The sequence below is a fragment of the Palaemon carinicauda genome, chromosome 44 (assembly GCF_036898095.1).
Source record: "Palaemon carinicauda isolate YSFRI2023 chromosome 44, ASM3689809v2, whole genome shotgun sequence".
NCBI classification, from domain to species: domain Eukaryota; kingdom Metazoa; phylum Arthropoda; class Malacostraca; order Decapoda; family Palaemonidae; genus Palaemon; species Palaemon carinicauda.
Genome location: NC_090768.1, coordinates 51,231,372 through 51,249,971, shown reverse-complemented (window position 1 = coordinate 51,249,971; position 18,600 = coordinate 51,231,372). Strand labels below are relative to the sequence as shown.

General features: G+C 46.3%; 1 protein-coding gene across 2 annotated transcripts in view; it reads right to left on the bottom strand.

Annotated features, from left to right (window-relative positions):
* Positions 1–18,600, bottom strand: part of LOC137634318 (heparan sulfate glucosamine 3-O-sulfotransferase 1-like) — a 46,897-nt gene that overhangs the window by 4,729 nt on the left and 23,568 nt on the right. For both annotated transcript variants that reach the window (XM_068366685.1, XM_068366686.1), the window contains exon 5: positions 17,245–17,374. In XM_068366685.1, coding sequence (XP_068222786.1) covers positions 17,245–17,374 — 130 coding nt within the window. The remainder of the gene's footprint in view (positions 1–17,244; positions 17,375–18,600) is intronic.

The window sequence follows — 18,600 nt, the reverse complement described above, 5'->3', positions numbered from 1 at the left end:
GGGCAGGTAAGTTCATAGTTTCGTATGAGTGGTTCCAGCGAGGGGGAAATGTCCATTCCTTTCAGCCTGAAGGCAAGACTTAAGGCTGAGTGATAGCCTTTCACTGCCAAGACTGAAAGGCGCATCTCTTCCCGCAAATACACGAGAAACTCTGCTGTTGCTGAAATAGTGGCATCGAGTGGAGAGATACCCCTTCCACGACACCAACCACAGAAGACTCTCCACTTCGCCAGGGTGGACTCCTGCGGATGACTTTCGCAGGTGTCGAGACATCCTTTCCGCAACTTGTTGCGAAAAGCCTCTCTCTGTGAGGAGATTTTGGATAGTCTCCAGGCGTGAAGCCGCAGCAATGCTACGGCTTTGTGGGAGATGTTGGAGTGTGGTTGTTTGAGTAGCTCGTGTCGAGGAGGGAGTTCTCTCGGGAGTTCCGTCAGGAGCTGCAGAAGGTCCGGGAACCACTCTGCGTGATGCCATAGCGGAGCTACTAAGGTCATTGACAGGTCGACCGATATTCTGGTCTGCAGAAGGTCCAGGAACCACTCTGCGTGATGCCATAGCGGAACTACTAAGGTCATTGACAGGTCGACCGATATTCTGGTCTTGTTGAGCACCCTTCTCATCAGACAGAACGGGGGTAAAGGCGTAAACTCCGATGTTGACCCACCGTTGTTGGAAGGCATCTTGCCAGAGTGTCTTAGGGTCCGGGACTGGGGAGCAGTACAGCGGAAGCGTGAAATTCAAGGCTGTCGCGAACGAATCCACCGTCGGGGAGCCCCAGAAAGTCAGGACTTTGTTGGGTACTAAGACGATCCAAAGACCACTCGGTACTCACTATCTGGGATGCCCTGCTCAGACTGTCGGCGAGCACATTCCTTTTGCCCGAAATGAAGCGAGCCGATAGTGGAAACGAGCGGACTTCGGTCCATCTCAGTATTTTTACTGCAAGATGGGATAGCTGTTGTGAAAAGGTACCTCTTTGCTTGATGACATAAGCCACTACCGTGGTGTTGTCGCTCCTCACCACCACGGAGTGAATCGCCAGATACTGTTGGAACTGTTGAAGTGCCAGAAAAACGGCCTTCATCTCTAGCAGGTTTATGTGGAGGCACTTTTCTGATTCTGACCATAGGCCTGAGGTCCTGTGGTTCAGGACGTGGGCCCCCCACCCTTCTTTTGAGGCGTCCGAGAACAGCATCAAATCCGGGAGGGGGGGAGGACGAGAAGATTTACTCCCATTCGGAGGTTTTTGTCTATCACCCACCACTGAAGGTCCGTTCGTTCCGCAGGACCGACAGGGACCAAAATGTCAAGGGAATCGTGACCTTGATTCCACCGGGACTTGGGCCACCATTGCAGGGATCTCATCCTGAGGCGCCCATTTGGAACTAGACGGGCCAGGGAGGAAAAGTGACTGAGAAGACGTAACCATAATTGGGCTGGGAGTTCTTCTCGTCTGAGGAAAGGATCTGCGACCCTCCTCAGCCTTGCTATCCTGTCGTCTGATGGAAAGGCTTTGTGGAGATTGGTGTCCAAGATCATGCCTAAATATACCAGTCGTTGAGATGGAGGCAGAGAAGACTTCTCGAGATTTACCGTGATCCCTAGATCTTGGCAAAGTCTCAGAAGCTTGTCCCGGTGTCGAAGAAGGGTCGACTCCGAGTCTGACAGGATCAGCCAGTCGTCCAGATAGCAGAGGAGACGGATGCCGATCCTGTGTGCCCACGAAGAGATAAGGGTGAACACACTGGTGAATACCTTAGGTGCAGTGGAGATCGAAACACAGCATCTTGAACTGGTAGATCTTGTTGTCTGGGCTGAATCTTAAGTACTTCCTTGAAGACGGATGGATTGGGATCTGGAAGTACAAGCCCTTCCGATCCAGTGTACACATGAAGTCTTGTGGTCTCACTGCAAGTCTGACCATGTCTGCTGTCTCCATGCTGAACGGAGTTTGTTTGACAAACCTGTACAGAGCTGAGAGGTCGATGACTGGTCTCCAGCCTCCAGACGCCTTCTTTACAATAAAGAGTCGACTGAAGAAGCTCTTGGAGAGCATCCTTCTTTAGCATGGTCTCGACTTCTGCCCTAGGCATAGGAGCTCAATGACACTGGATTCGCTGTCAGGGGAGGTAGAGATATTGTGAACAGGACGCGATATCCCTGACTGAGTACGGAAATAGTCCAGGAATCGGCCCCGAGTTACTGCCACCTGAATGCGCAACTTTGTAGGCATCGCCCCACTGGTGGACATGCAGGGAGATTGCCAATCCTAGCGTTTGCGGCCTCGGCCACTGCCTCTAGGATTCTTGCCACCCCTGGCTTTTTTGCCCTTCTTGTCTTTGACAGGAAAGGGCTGCTGTTTAGACACCGTCATCTTTGCTGCCAATTTCGTTGTCTTGGATTGGTGAGGTTGTTGAGGTGCTGGAGGTTTGTAGGGCTTCGTTGTGAGAGCCCTTTGGAGGAAAGTCCTGATTGGATTTCCTCCACCTCTCAGCTTCCTGTTCCACATCTTTGGGCTCAAACAGACTCTTTCCCATAAGGGAAGAGTGTCTGAGATTGCCGACTTCGAAGGCCAGGACCCTCAAAAGGAACCTTTCTGCCACCGCATCACGTCCTTTCAAGATCGAATTGGCCCAGAAGTTCGAGGCTTGGTGGGCCAGAACTCAATGGTGCAGGTGCCCGAAAGTAGGAAGGTCTCCAGTGCTTTCCTGGTGCTTTCTTAGGACAGATCTTCGGATCGCAACAGGATGCCAAGAGACCCCATCCAGATGTCCAGCCACGAAGTAGCCTTCGTGGCGCACTTCGGGACCTTCTCCTGGCTTAGGATCTCTGTCGCCGAGAAAGTCACTCACCGGCTAGTCTCTCTCGAGAGAGGTAAGCTCTTCCACAGAGTGCAACGGAAGAGCTAAGCCAGACTCCTCCATGATCTCAAAATACCTCCTCTGGTGGAGGTGGGAGGAGCTTGTTGCCAGTAGTGGAACGGCTGGAGGAGGCAAGCTCGGAGAGCTGGCCATCAACCTTATCCCTAGGCACTCTTCGCCCCTTGGGACCAGGGCAAAACAGCACTGACCTTAGCGGACTTTTGAGTGCCACCTTGCCCTCACGAGGAGGAACCTCAGGGTCCTTGAACCCGTTGAGATGCCTCATCAGAGTCGAGACCTGTCAGAAGTCATGCTCTGACTCTCCCCCTGGAGAGCTGGCAGCAAAGTCTCCCATCCCCAAGGCTCTACTTGGGGGGGACTCTTAGAGTCCTTCGGTTCCCTCCTAGGAGGGATATGGGACTCAAACAACAAAGTCTGAGGGCTCTTCTTGCCCCAACATGGGATGATTCTCCTGCTCGAGGTGGGGTTTCTCCCATTGGTGCAGTGGGAGAAGGCCTCAACTTGGTAGAGGGAGCGCGATGGGAAAAACTCAGGATACGCGCGCAAGACCGTTGAAAACACTCTTGCTCGCACTAGCAAGCGCGCAGGCGAGACTTCATAGGGTGAGCAGGAATCAGATTGACGTGCAGGAACAGAATGAAGAGCCCGTGAGAATGTCGGCGCGCGCTGAAGATCGTCGGCGCTTATGCACAAGAGAAGATCAACAGCGCTTAAAGATCGTCGGCGCGGGGAACCATCGGAGCCTGCGCCCGGACGATCGTCGGAACTTACGTGCGTAGGAAGATCGTCAGCGCTACCGTGCCAAAGAAGATTGTCTGCCAAGAAGATCGTCGGCGCTTGCGCGTAAGAAGATTGTCAGCACTCGCTCGCGAAAGGTGATCATCAGCCAAGAAGATCGTCGGCGCTTGCTCGTTAGAAGATTGTCGCAGCTCGTTGGCGTAAGAAGATCGTCGGCGAGCACAAGATCGTTGGCGAGCGCTAGCTCGCGCGCTAGGATGAAGGGACAGCTGACAGGACGATCAGGAACTGGGACGATCAACACTGGAAGTTCTGGTGAGCGCCTGTGCGCTAGCTCAGGAATAGTCCTTGGAACAGGATTCCTCTGGAAGTGTTCTCCACAGAATGCTGACAAGTTAAAAAAACAATTAGATTTCATTAAAAATAATTGAGACAAATAAACGGAATAGCAACCCAACCCGCACGGGAAAGAACATTCCGTAATAGTACTTAGTAGTAGTAAAAGGGTGAACGACCTCGAGTAGAGAGAGACCATAGTCAATCTAAACTACCATATTCCCTTCGCTGAGAAACCAAGTTCCCCTACCATATTCCCTTCGCTGAGAAACCAAGTTCCCCGTAGGGAAGGAGGAACAGCAGAGAAAAAAGATGAATGAAGAAAGTCCAGCGATGACGATTCCCCACAGCGGCCGAATTATCGGAAGTCGAAGGAACGACCGAAGGACCAAGGTAGAGGCCGCGCCCCATGACGTGAAACCGTGGTGGCCTGGTACAACGCCGGTGACGATGTCGTTCACTTACACACACAGCATAAACACTGAAAAGGAAACTTACTATATTTCTATACACAAATATGTATATAAACATAAAGAATGTTTATATAAATATTAAGTATAAGAAAAGGTAAGTAAAGGACAAAAAGCATTAACGGCTGCCAAAGCGAGGGTGGGAGCAGACACGTCTGCTCATCACCCGGGCCTAAAGTAAAGTGAACTAGTTCACCGGTGAGGGGGGAGGGGTAGCTAGCTACCCCTCCCCTACCCCCTCGCTAACTAGCGAGGGGGTAGCAAACCCTCGTTAAAATTCTAATGGCTCGCCATTTCAGCTACGCCAAAAGTAATATCACAAATTTAAGTCATTTGTATTTTTCCTAACAGTACTTCCCTCGTAATACTTTCTTAGGAGTATCTGGGATCTCCTCCCAACCAACCAGAGTTTTGTGTAGTTTACCCTAATCCCGTTCTCTATGAGGGGTAACCTCAGGTGGAGTGGTACACGCCCTGAGGCTATCTCCAGGTCAGAGAGAATGCTTGCTTAGGTCTCGATCTCCAGTAAGTTCTTGATAGCTAAGGTATCTATGAAGTCCAGCAAGGCACTCGGGGTAGGATGAGCGGGCCATTACCCGAAAGTAGTTCGAGGTAAGTACTGTTAGGAAAAATACAAATTACTTAAAATTTGTGATTTGTTCCAACACGGATTACTTACCTCGAACTACTTTCTTAGGAGACTTATATCTTAGGAGGTGGGAGCGTCCTTCAGGAATTAGAGACCGTGACGAGAATAGAAGAGGAACCTAGGTAGGAGACTAGGTTCTGCTGACCTCAAAGAAAACACGAGAAAATAGGGAAAACTACGCAAAAAATCCATCTTAGTGTATATGTAACTCACTTCTGCAAGAATCATAGGAGACACGTCCTTCCAATGATAGTGTATCCCATGGCAGTTTCAGGGGGCTACCCGAGTCATTTCCGGTAAGGGAATAGGGGAAGGAAAAACAGGGGGACTCAGGAAGGAACCTGTGTCCCTTGGACTCGCTACCCGCAGTTACCACTGGGGCTACACCTTTAAACCGTTTGGAACGCGGAAATGACGGGACCGAGCGAGAACCCGCCCAGGGACTTTCTCGAGTAGTCCTTCAAATAGTGAACCGTAAAGGTCGACTGGTTAGACCAAGTACCTGCCCTCAGGATTTGGCCCACTGCCATGTTTTTCTCAAACGCCAAAGAAGTATTTAGACCACTAATGCCGTGGGGTCTGGGCTTTCCTGGAAAGGTGACCCCTGCACTACTGTAGGGCCTGACAATCACTTGCCTTATCCAGAAGAAGAATGTGTTCTTGGAGACTGGCTTCTTCACAGTCCCGAGGAAAATGAACAGACTCTTGTTGATCTCGGGATGAAGTCTAGCTGTCCTTTCTAAATACTGCCATACTGCAAGTCCCTCGGGTTGTCCGAGCGAGGGATGGCTGGCACTGAGAACCCTTCCACTTTGGGGTCCCAAACAGCTGGATTCTGAGTCTTGGCTACGAAGGAGGTTAAGATTCTGAAAGTAGTTTCTCGCCAGCCCTTCAAGTGTGAGATCTCGTACGACAGGCCAAGAATTTCACCTACTCTTTGCTGATGCCAGAGCTAAACGAAAGACTGCCTTGAGGGTGAGCTCCTTGTCTAGAATGCCTTTTAGAGGCTGGAAGGGAGGTTCTAAAAGCATCTTCAAGTACCCTAGCCACATCCCCCTAGGGCACTCTAACAGCTTGGGGGGAAAACAACTGCACGAAGCTCTTGAAGAGCATCGAGATCTACCTAGAGGCACCCAGGTCTATGTCCTTCAGGAGGAAGACTTGGGATGGACATGCCCACTTCGTCCCTGAGATAGACCAGGAAGTCTGCTATCTCGTGAATGGAGTCCCCTAACGGCCTGATGTTCTTCGAGGAGCACCCCTTAGAAAAGGTAGCCCACTACGCGTGGTACACCTCGACTGACGAACGCCTCAGGTACCCTGACATCCTTGATGCTGTCCTTGACGGAAATCCTTCCTTTTTCAGGAGACGCTCGATAACCTCCATGCATGAAGGAGGGACCAAGTGTTTTCGTAGAACCTCTGGAAGTGAGGCTGCCGGAGAAGGTCTGGTCTGTCTGGAAGTGGCCCAGGTGTAAGGCGTGCCAGTTCCTTAGATCCGCGAACCACACTCTCTCTGGCCACCAGGGCGCTACCAAAGTCACCCACAGGTTGGCCGTCCGTCTCATTGGAAGGCGTCCTCGACCGCTGCTGCTGGATCTGGCACAAGAAAACAAAACACGGGGAGCTGTGCGTTTAGTCTCGTGGTGAAGAGGTCTATCACCGGCGAGCCCCACTTCAGGGAGAGGGTTTTGACCACTTCTGGGTGTAGGGACCACTCGGGCCCTACCACTTGACCCATCCTGTTGAGGCCGTCAGCCAGGACGTTCCTCTTCCCCAGAGAGAACCTGGCTGAAAAATAAATTTGATCCATTTCAGCCCATTCTAGGAACTCCATCGTGAGACTGCACCGTTCCTTAGACTTCAGTCCTCCTTGCTCTTTCACGTAGGCCACCACCGTGGCGTTGTCGCACCCCAGAGCCACGGAGCTTCCCCGGGGTAGATGGATGAACTCTAGGCACGCTCTTTGTACGGTCCTCATCTCCAGCACGTATATGTGCAGGTTCGTCTCCTCGACTTCCCATTTACCTTTTGCCGTTTTGTAGAGAAGATGGGCACCCCAGCTCTCCTTGGATACGTCCGTGAACAAGAGCATCTCCGGAGGGTCGGTAGCAAAGGGCGTTCCCTTGAGGGTGTTCGTTCCGATTGCCACCACCCCAGGACTTCCTTCGTCTCTGGGGACACCAGGACTATCTTGTGCGGGGAGTCCTATCCGTCTTTGCCAGTCCATGGCTCTCCTGGGCTGGCCCAACAGGAAGGGCCAGAGTATCTGTTTCAGTGTGTCCAGTTTCTCCGCGGAGGGGAAGGCCTTCGCCATCCCAGAGTCTAGAACCAACCCTAGGTAGGTCATCCTGGTGGAGGAAATCAGCCGGGACTTCTCCAGGTTGATAATGATACTCAAGACGTTGCAGAACTGCAAGAGCTTCTCGCCTTGCTCCCTCAGTACTTCCTCTGAGACTGAAAGCAACAACCAGTCATCTAGGTACCAAATGTGGCGGACGTCCTGTTCGTGTGCCCAGCCTGAAACTGTTGCGAAGACCTTCGTGAAGCCCTGGGGGCTGTCGACAGTCCGAAGCATAGGGTTTTGAACTGCCACGTTTGGTACTCCATTTTACCCTTAGGAACCTCCTGTTGGAGGGATGAACAGGGACCTGGTAGTAAACGTCTTTGAGGCCTATGGACCTCATGAAGTCCTCCTCCTTCAAAGTCGCTAGGACCGACTTCGGAGTGTCCATCTTGAAGTCGGTGTTGGACACGAATTGTTGAGGGCTGAAAGGTCTATGACCGGTCTCCAGAACCCTGTCGCCTTCTTCACCAGGAAGAGCCTGTTGTAGAACCCTGGACTCGGTTTCTCGACTGGTTCTACTGCCCCTTTCGCCAGCATTGCCGAGCCTTTGTCCTGCAATACTGCTACTCTCAAGAGGTCTTTGGGTGCCAACTACTCCGCCTGTTGATCTGGGATCCGAGGTGGGGGTCCGCTAGGAGGGGCAGCCTGTACCGCTCCTTTAGTACTACTACGGTCCACGGATCCGTTCCGTGGTCCCGCCATGCTTGCCAAGATCGTTTGAGGCGCCGGCAGGAGTAGGGGGCCTCCCCTCCTAACTCCTTCGAGAGCCACGGCCTGAACGTCCTCTCCTGGAGCCCGAGTAGGAGGGTCTGAAGGTTAACTGAGGAGTCGAAGCTCCCCTACGGGGGGCAAGGCAAGGGAAAGATTACGTGAGCCAACTTCTACATCCGACGGGCGGACGGAGCCGAAGAGGCACTGGGCAAAGGTGCGGGGGCCTCTCTCCAGCGGCCACTGAGGCAAGCACTGGAGAGGCAGTCTAGGGGAAAAACCACTTTGCCTTCGTCACGGATGGAGCCGTCAGGAACGGGGGGGAGCCGTCATGGGTCTACCCATCCCGGGGAAATTCGGGGGGTTTTAAGTACCCTGCCATGTCAGCGGCCGCCTTCGATGCTTGGATAGGGCTGGCCGGGACGATGGCCGGGCTGGCCGGGACGCTGGCCCGGCTGGCTCCATCACGGATGGAGCCGCCGGGACGGAGGTAGCCATCATGGGTCTACCCCCTCCCGGGGAAATTCGTGGGGTTTAAGTACCCTGCCATGTCAGCGGCCGCCTCCGATGCTTGGATAGGGCTGGCCGGGACGATGGCACGGCTGGCTCCATCACGGATGGAGGCGCCAGGACGGAGGTAGCAGTCATGGGTGTGTCAGCGGCCACCTCCAATGCTTGGATGGGGCTGGCCGGGACGATGGAGCAGCTATCTCCATCACGGATGAAGCCACTGGGATGGAGGTAGCCGTCATGGGTCTACCCCCTCCTGGGGAAATCTGTGGGGTTTAAGTACCCTGCCATGTCAGTGGCCGCCTCCGATGCTTGGATGGGGCTGGCCGGGACGATGGCACGGCTGGCTCCATCACGGATGGAGCCGCCGGGACGGAGGTAGCCGTCATGGGTCTACCCCCTCCCGGGGAATTCGTGGGGTGTGAGTACCCTGGTATACCAGCGGTTGACCACGAAGCCTGAATGGAGCTGTCGTGGTACCTGGTATGGATGCCATGCTGCCGGGTCGAGCCAGCGGCTACCTCAGCTGGAAGGATGGAACTCCTGCGGAGATCCATGGAGCCGCGGGCTTCCCTGTGCTGGCTGGTTGGTTCCTTCGTTCAGGGCGGGCCATCGAAGAACCGGAGGCCAGAACAAGGCTGCCAGTTCGAAGGGACGACTCTCTCCGCTTGGCGGGAGAAGTCGGAACCTTTGCGGGCTTATGCCTGTCGACCGAGACCTGGCTGTCGAAGTCTTGGAGGCTGGGACACGGCTGCCAGACCGAAGGGGCGACTCTCCGCTGGGCGGAAGGAGTCGGAACCCTCGCGGACTTATGCCGGTTTGCCAGAGCCTGCTGTAGGGTCGCCGGGGTTCAAGTCGAAGGACGGGCATCGCCGTCGGAACAGAGGCCTCCGTCCTGGGTCTAACAACTCTTCCGGAGGTCCTCGTATCTGCGGGCCTGCCCGTTGAGAAAAGCCGAGGGCTGCTCTCGTGACGAGCTAGGTGGCCTTTGGAGGCTGGGACACGGCTGCCAGACCGAAGGGGCGACTCTCTCCGCCGGGCGGATGGAGCCAGAACCTTCGCGGACTTACGCCTGTCGACTGGAACCTGCCATAATGAGTTCCTCCGTCGGGTGCCGCTGCTGCCAGAGGAGTATCTATCCGGGGAGTTCGTCCTTGGACGCCAACTTGAAGGGCCCGGCTCCGCAGCTAGCTCCAGCAGCCTGTCAAGTGAACCACCACCCACTCATTGCTCTTGGGGGATCTTGAGCGCCGACTCTCGTGGCGCGACCTCGAGGGGGTGCGAGAACGCGACAACTTCTTGCAGGACTTCTCCCTTCGTCTCCTGAGCTTCCTCAGTGCCTCGTCTTGGGGGGGAACCCACGCAATGGGAGGCTCCTTCTCGGCGACGTCCGCGGCTGCAGAAGTGACTAAAAAACGCGCTAAAGAGGCTGGAGAAGAATTAGGGATATTTTTCCCCCACATGGGGTCATCAGAGGAGACGTGGCCTGCTTGCACCAGGACTCTTGTCTCCCATACACACTCCCGCCCCTCCCTCATGCCCCTCACTCGTCTGGAACAACGCCACAACCCCACTATCCTGAAGATTAGACTCTGGGGGAAGGGCCGCGGGCCTCTTCCCCGCAACGGACTTACCTCGTCCCCTACTCTGGGTAGGGGAGGGTGGTAAAGCTCTGTCAGACGAGACGCCCGGCGAAACAAGGGAGCAAGGGACGCTAGGCTTCTTAGGCGACCTCTTCGTCGCCTACTTCTTCTTGGTGCTATACTGCACTCACTCAGACTTCTGGGGAAGAGCAATGGGCCTCTTCCCCACAACTGACTTACCTCGCCCCCTACTCTGGGTAAGGGAAGGTGGCTGTATAAAAGAAGCTCCATTCGACAAGGCATCGGGAGAAGTAAGCGGCGAGGAGAGGCTCGTCTTCCTATGTAACCTCTTGGACGCCTTTTTCTTCTTGGTGCCGAAGCGCACCCACTGCACCTCATTCCAGGACTCGCACTCCGGACACTTGGCTATAGGAGAACATAAGCTGCCCCTACACGACGAACACAGAGGATAAGGGTAGGAAGGGGTATGGAATGAACACAATGGGTCCACGTGGGGACCGCGTAAGACACAAAAGGGGGGTCGGGGACACAAAGGGTCGCACTGGGTAAGGAGAGAGCGTTGAGATGTTATCGCGACGCAACCAGAGAACTTACTGGAGATCGAGACCTGAGCAAGCATGCTCTCTGACCAGGGGATAGCCTCAGGGCGTGTATCACTCCACCTGAGGTTACCCCTCATAGAAAACAGGACTAGGGTAAACTACACAAAACTCTGGTTGGTTGGGAGGAGATCCCAGATACTCCTAAGAAAGTAGTTCGAGGTAAGTACCCCGTGTTGGAACAAACCCTATTTAAATAGCGTGGTTAGTATTTCGGTTACGGAACAAAAATGCCTTTTTTCCCAAAATAGTGTAGTATTAAAGGTTATTAGTTTAGCTCAAGGAAAAATATGAAAACCAAATGCTAAACCTGGAGCATTTCATATGTTGAACTGTTGCAAGTTTCAGGTGAAAAATACCCATCACTAAACTCAGTGGTCTGAATTAACGTTTGTTTCATTGTAAAAATACAAAATTAATTTTTGCTCCATATTTTAAAATGATTTTTAAGAATTTTATTTTCATATTTTATTATATAAGATGAATATTCCTTCTTTGCATTCTCCAATAAGTATCACTATTCTTTTCTTTCTATGCTTCCCTCATAAAATATTACTTTCTTCAAAAATATTGTCAAGTTTTTTTTTCTCTGTTAACCTTGGTACCGTATTGGAAATTTATAATGCAAAATGTCAAGTCATACTCCTAGTTCAAATTCCATTCTCCCCCACACTATCATATGAATTTCCCCCTTCTATTACAGATGCCTGTCTTGTAATTTGTTACAATAATACAATCAAACAATCGTACTGAGAATAGGTATACTTATAATTATGAAAACCTTAACCTGAACAGGGCACATACATATGAAAACACTCATCTTAACAGGACTGATGCAAAATACACATGTATAATATTTTATGAATACAATACACATATATAATATTTTATGAATAGAAAGACTGAATGGTGCATAAAGAGTGAAGTGAAAAAAAAATTACCTTGTCCTGGAAAAACAGAATTGGTTTTTGGCTCATTTGTTTTTGCTCAAGTTGCACACTAAGTTTTATTTTCATGCAAACCATCCATTATATACTGTATATTACCATATATTCTCAAACATCTCCAGATTAACAAAGAATGTTTGATTCTTTTTCAGGTACCCATAGAAATTTCACGTTTTGAATCAATAACAGTAATCCCTTGTTTTTCTGCACTTTTTTTTTGGGGGGGGGGGATATACGCACCGAGTGGAGAAAGAGTGACGGCGGATCGATGTTGATGAATGATCAGACTCTATATGAGAGCAAATAATATAAAAAACTACTCAACCACGCAAAGTACAGGTGCAAAATCTTGGGTTTATGCTCCGTTTGGCTGAAGGGGAATGAAAGATTAAGAAAAGACCAGTTACATGGTAGATTGTTGGAGATTTCCACAAGGTATATTTTATAATCCAAAAGATTATTATTATTATTATTACAAGTAATGCTATAACCCTAGTTGGAAAAGCAAGATACCCTTAGCCAAAGGGCTCCAATAGGGAAAAATAGCCCAGTGAGGAAAGGAGACAAAGAAATAAATAAATTTTAAGAGTAGTATTAAACAATCAAAATAAATATTTCAAGAGTAGTATTAAACAATCAAAATAAATATTTCAAGAATAGTAACAATATTAAATTAGGGATTCCATATAATGTATAAACAATAAAAAACTTCAAAAAGAAAAAAAACAGAAGAAAGGAGTCAGAATAATGTTCCAAAGTGAACCCTAAAGCAAGAAAACTCTAATCCTAGACAATGGAACGCCATGGTACAAAGGCTATGGCACTAACGTAAGACTACAGAACAATGGTTTAATTTTAGTGTTTGCTAGAAAAGTTGCTTACCATAGCTAAAGTGTCTTTTCTAACCTTACCAAGAAGAAAGTAGCCATTGAAAAATTACAAAGCAGTAGTTAAACCACTTGAGCAAAGTAGAGTTGCTTGGTAATCTCAGCATTGTCAGGTGTATGAGAACATAGAAGAGTGTAGAAAGAATAGGCCCGACTATCCAGTGTATGTGTAGGCAAAGACAAAATGAGCCGTAACCACAGAGAGGAATCCAATGTAGCACTGTCTGGCCAGTCATAAGAAAAGTATTGCTCTATGTTTCTGAGTACATGATGATGCAAGCTTCAGGTTTTGTAACTTTCCTATGCTTTACAGGGAGTGATATTTTTAGTATGTGCTCAAGGCACAGCCCATACCTAATTACAGAAAGATGTTTTGCCTATAGCCACCAAGCTAGAGGTATTAAACAACATAGATGGGGGTGATTTAGAAAGAATGATAGAATCCTTGAACACACCACTGAAGTATATCCAAGAGACGCCCGATACTACATTGTCCACTCGTAGTTGTCGCCTAGCATCCAAGAAGGTGAATGCAAAACCAAAAAATACAGTTCCTTACTATCATTGTTGTTTGAAATTAGATTGGCATTAGTGTTAGGATGACACAATTAATGAAAAATAGTACTCTTTGGGTTAAAATCCATCCATCTACCAAGGCACTTGCACCAAATTTTTGGGGGGAAGCAAACATAAAAAAAAAAGAAAGAAAAGGGGACTTTTTTTTCTCATCTTCTCCCAGCCCGAGAGATTCAGCAGAGTTTGGTTGGTACTGCTAGGGTGCCACAGCCCACCCTCCCCCATTTGCATCATTAGGCGTGGGAGATGATGATGAATGCTGCAGATAAATACTTCAATGTGTTATAAAGATGTTTGATAAATGTTTTTTGTGTGAATTAGTCAGCTCTCAGATTTAATTCACATATTGGCTTTAGAATAGGTGTAATACAAAATAAGTTGCATGTGTACAGTAAGGCAGAAATAACACTATTAAGAAAATTAAACCCAGCTTTAGTTTTGTACAATCTAGAGTTAATTGTGGTGCACTGTATCCAGAAGTTTTTCTCTTAAACATTGTGTACAGCTTTATATAATATTTGATACAACTTTGAAAAACGTACAGTATACTAACTTTACAGTTATACATGTAGTGCTCAATGAAGAGCGTTAATTAATTTATGACAAGACTTGTTCAGAAGCTTTACTTCACCTCATCAAATGTGATGTAATGCTGATGTCGATACAGTATTATTTTTAACATTTGCTCTGCTACAGTACTTTCAATGTTTACAATGTATGTCACAAAGGCTATACATATGATTTGATAATATTTAATGCATACTTTTTTTCTTTTTGCAGATATGAAAAATGAAAGGAAAATAATGACCACCAACATACGGAGAATTAGACTGGGCTGTGCTGATGTGGTACCATTGCCAGCAGAAGACGGCTCCTGAAAAGATCCAAAGACTGGCTCTTCTGCTTCATACTCTGATACAGACTAAATTAATCATTAGGATCATGACAAATCTTTGGTTGCTTTCAAGAGGGTTATTGATTTCTGTAAAACTTGTATTTTGTTATTAACTGATTGCTTACTGGATTGCAGTACTTCTCCAAAGAGTCATTACAGTAATACCCCAGGTAGTCTTCGCAAAGTATGTTATGGTTCTGGTTGACTACTGGTCAAGTAATGAAATTGCTCGAAGGGTGCCCATAATAGAAATCTCCATGCCTGCCAACTCAGAAGCCTAAAAGGGCATGCTTCTGACTTGAGTCTCACTAAGGAAAGACTTGCTGACAGGTCAACCTAAAGAGGTGCTGACCCAAAAGACACTGGCCTGTAGAACCATTAGTGCTGTGGGGAGAGAAGATCTTGTTGGATCAACTGAAATAAAGAGTTTGTTCTCAGATCTACAAACCTGATTGTCTGACCATGGCAGAAAGTCTTAACCCTTGAGGGGTACCAAAAAGCCCAATCAGATGAACGAGGTCCTACCTGAAGCTCTCACCATGGTCACCTCTCTCAGCTCGTTGCACTCACGAATTAGTGTAAGAACATCCACAAATGCACACTCTGATTCTGCTTCTGTTAGCACTGGACCAAGATACAGCACTTTTGGAGCACAATAATCGTGAGCGTCCTCATCACACACAAGGGATGAAGGCTTGTTAATTTGCTCAGGAGAAGTACTTCTCCCTACCAATATGAGTGTTCTATCAATTTATCATAAGGACACAACCCAAACGTAATGGGGGCAATGAAAGACATGATGTCATCAGGGAAAGAAAGATCTCTGGCAGGTTCAACTCAAGAGAGCATGGTATCAAGTGCCTTTCTGTCGATCATGGTGAAGAGTAAACACAGGGCCATGTCACCTCGGCCGATCAACCGGTTGCTCACAACGACATCATCAAGTAGTGTTATTTTCACACTTCAGGATACTAAAGAATTCAAAGCGGCGAAGGAAGAAACTCTCGCCTAGAAAATATGAAAAACTATGCTCAAGCTTCTCCAACATCTAGCCAACAGCAATAGTAATAGTAAAGTGCATCTCAAGCTAACTTAGCTATCAGCTTAGCTAAGCCACCATGGGCCTCAGCCCTGCTATACTTGGAGCACAGATTCATGGTCCATCAACCTGGCCAATGGAAAATGTATGACTCCCAATATGGTTGTGCATTTCTGGCCAACCTGACTACCAAAGACAGCAACCAAATACCGAGCTCCAGGGAATCCTACCCCCCCAAAAGATTAGTTTCTCAAGCCTTGAGTAGTGCTGTAGCCTCTGTACCATGGTCTTCCACTGTCTTGGGTTAGAGTTCTCTTGCTTGAGGGTACACTCGGGCTCACTATTCTACCTTATTTTTCTTTTAGTTTTGTTATTTTTATAGTTTATATAGGAAATATTTTTTAAAGTTGTAACTGCTCGTAAAATATTTTATTTTTCCTCATTTCCTTTCATCACTGGGCTATTTTCCCTGTTAGGGGTCCCTGGGCTTATAGCATCCTGCTTTTCAAACTAGGGTTGTAGCCTAGCAAGTAATAATAATATTAATATGACTGGCCTGCCTGAGCCTCTTCAACTTCCTGGAAGAAGAAAAGCTCAAGATCATAAACTCTGCCTTTCCCCAAAGACTCTCTGATCTTCTTAGATTAAACAAAAGAAGCCAAAGATACAAGATCTTAGGAACCTCATTAGTCTCAGAACTTGAAAGCTCACAGACTGGCATGGCACTATCATCATCATCCCTACTGAAATCAACTAACCTAATCTTCATTGAATTTTCTCCTCAACTAAAATTTAGTGTTTCTTTTAAGGTTAGAACTTCTAATCTTGTCAGCATCCACGAACGTACTTTCAGTAAGGCCTTCACATTCCCCGCAATGATTATCCATCCTAGGCATGAGACAAGAGAATGTGGGTAATGATCAACCAGACATAATACCCTTGAACATACACAGTAATTACTAACAAATCCAGGGAATGATAACCCCTGCAATCACTAATAACCTAAATAACACTCATATAGACTTGACAAGTCCAAGTCGATGAGAAAATTAAAAGACTAAAGCATTTACAGCATACTGAAGCCATGTTTTTGGCATTAACTGCTAGATTGTTGCTTTTCTAAAGGCTTATGTCTATTGGCAGAAAGAAAATGGGAAATTTTTTTATTTTTAGGTTAAACAATGATAAAAGATATGCTTAAATAAGCAAAATGAACATCAAGGTAAGTTCATAAAGATAAGATTTACTTTAGTGCAGTTAATAGTGTATTTCTTAGAAGTAAGTTAAAGTCTATTCACAAGTAATTTACAGTCTAAATGTCAATACTGTTATGTATTTTAGAGATACTGTGACTTGTGAAAAGCAGATGTTGAATAATCATTAATAAAAGAATGAAATTTCCATGGTTTTGCAGTTTCTTAATCCATTCCTTCTCATTCCAAACTTTTGTACTCAGTTTCATAGCTTGCTTAATTGTCTATACCGTATTCCTCATGAATGCTTTGTACCACATGTTTACTAAGAGGTAGCAGGGTAATGGAGGCCATATCTTCTTGGGAACTCAAAAGTGTTTTATGTAGCTGCCAATATCTCTATCTCTTGTTAACAAACTTGGAAACAGCCATTTAGAATATTCATTCACAATTATATGAGGCGAGTGTACAGTATGGTTTATATTCTTAATCTTACGAACAGGGTATTCATACCATGATAATTATGCAATATGCAGTCATTAATCTCAGACTGGCACTAAATCTCAAATCAGACAAAGTTTTCATAAAATGAAATCTAAATAGCTGTTTTTACAAAAAAAAAAAAAAAAAAAAAAAAAAAAAAAAAAAAAAAAAAAAAAAAAAAAAAAAAAAAAAAAAAAAAAAAAAAAAAAAAAAAAAAAAAAAAAAAAAAAAAAAAAAAAAAAACTCCACAAACACCTAAAAAATGTGATGGGAAAATGCAAATGCCTATGGTAGACCTAGAAAAAAAAGACAATACAGTAGTGGGAATAAATCTTAACCAAGAAAGAAATTTACTTTATCAAAAATAGTTATATATCTTACCTTATCAATTTCAGTGAAGGGATCAACTATTAGATTGTCACCATCAATGATATGTATTTGATCTAGAGGAAACTCCCGTAGCCAGTGTAATAGATGCACAGCATACTGACTAATCTTGATTGCTTTGTACCTGAAAAAATGAAAATAATACACTACAGTATACAACTGAAATGAAAACTAGTTTACATAAGAAAATACAAATAAGTACTTTTGGATTATTAGAGCTATCTAACATGAGCCATTTAGTTAACACCATGCCAGGATGGCACATAGGCTTAGAATCTAAGCACCTAAATCTGTTTATATTTGGTAGTTAAAACGTCAGATTATAAAATTAATAGACAGCACAGTAATTCAACTTGACTTTCAATAAAGTTATGAATTTCATGGTCTAGTTTGACACAAACCAGAGGTTAGGCATAAAACTAAATTGCAGAAAGTTACTTAGCAATGGAGAATTATCATTACAAAAAACCAGCAGTTTTTCTCAAACCATGAGTTGACATGCCTTTTTCTCGCAAAGCAGAATCAAAGGATTTATGTTTCATACATATTACACATTAAGTAGATGACATTCACAAATTATGGAATGGATAAAATAAATATGCTGAAGATACTAACATTATTCTTTAGCCTTTTCTGCAGTAGGTTACTTATCAAATATCTATAGGTCAAATGAATGGGACACTTCATACAGGACTTACTTCAAAGAGAGTCTTATTAAAATGAATGGTGTGTCTAATCTGTGTAAATGTTTCTTCCAAATTCATTATTTCATAAAATCTGCTTTTTATCATGATGAAGCTTTCCTAAATGACAGAAAATAACTGAGAGGAATCCTTCAATCTGGTTAAAATAGATTCACCTCTGGCCGATTTTTCAGCACCTTAATTTCTCTTAATGCCTTTGTGAGCAAGAATTAACATATCAATAGTTATATTGACATAATCTAGTTTGTGCTATGAAAACTTATCTGCCAAAAGATAAAATAAATTACTTTGGAAGGATCCATAATGCACGTTAGGCCACTAAAAATTACCAATTTCTGTCGACCTATAATTTTCAATATTCTTGACAGCTGACCAAATCGCATACAGCTTTGGCAATCATCACACCAAAGAATGGTGTTACCTAAAGAAAATAAGATAGGACATGGACCGTATCATGCAGGACAGTGTTGACAACTTCCAACTGTTCACCTTAGAAGAGTTAAATTCTACTATGAAACATCTTAAATCTGGAAAGGTGGCCAGCCTAGATGGAATAACAGAAATGATCCTACATTTAAAAAAAAAAAAAAAAAAAATCATGGCTCCTGTTGCTATTCAATTTCTATGTAACCACCTACCAAATCCA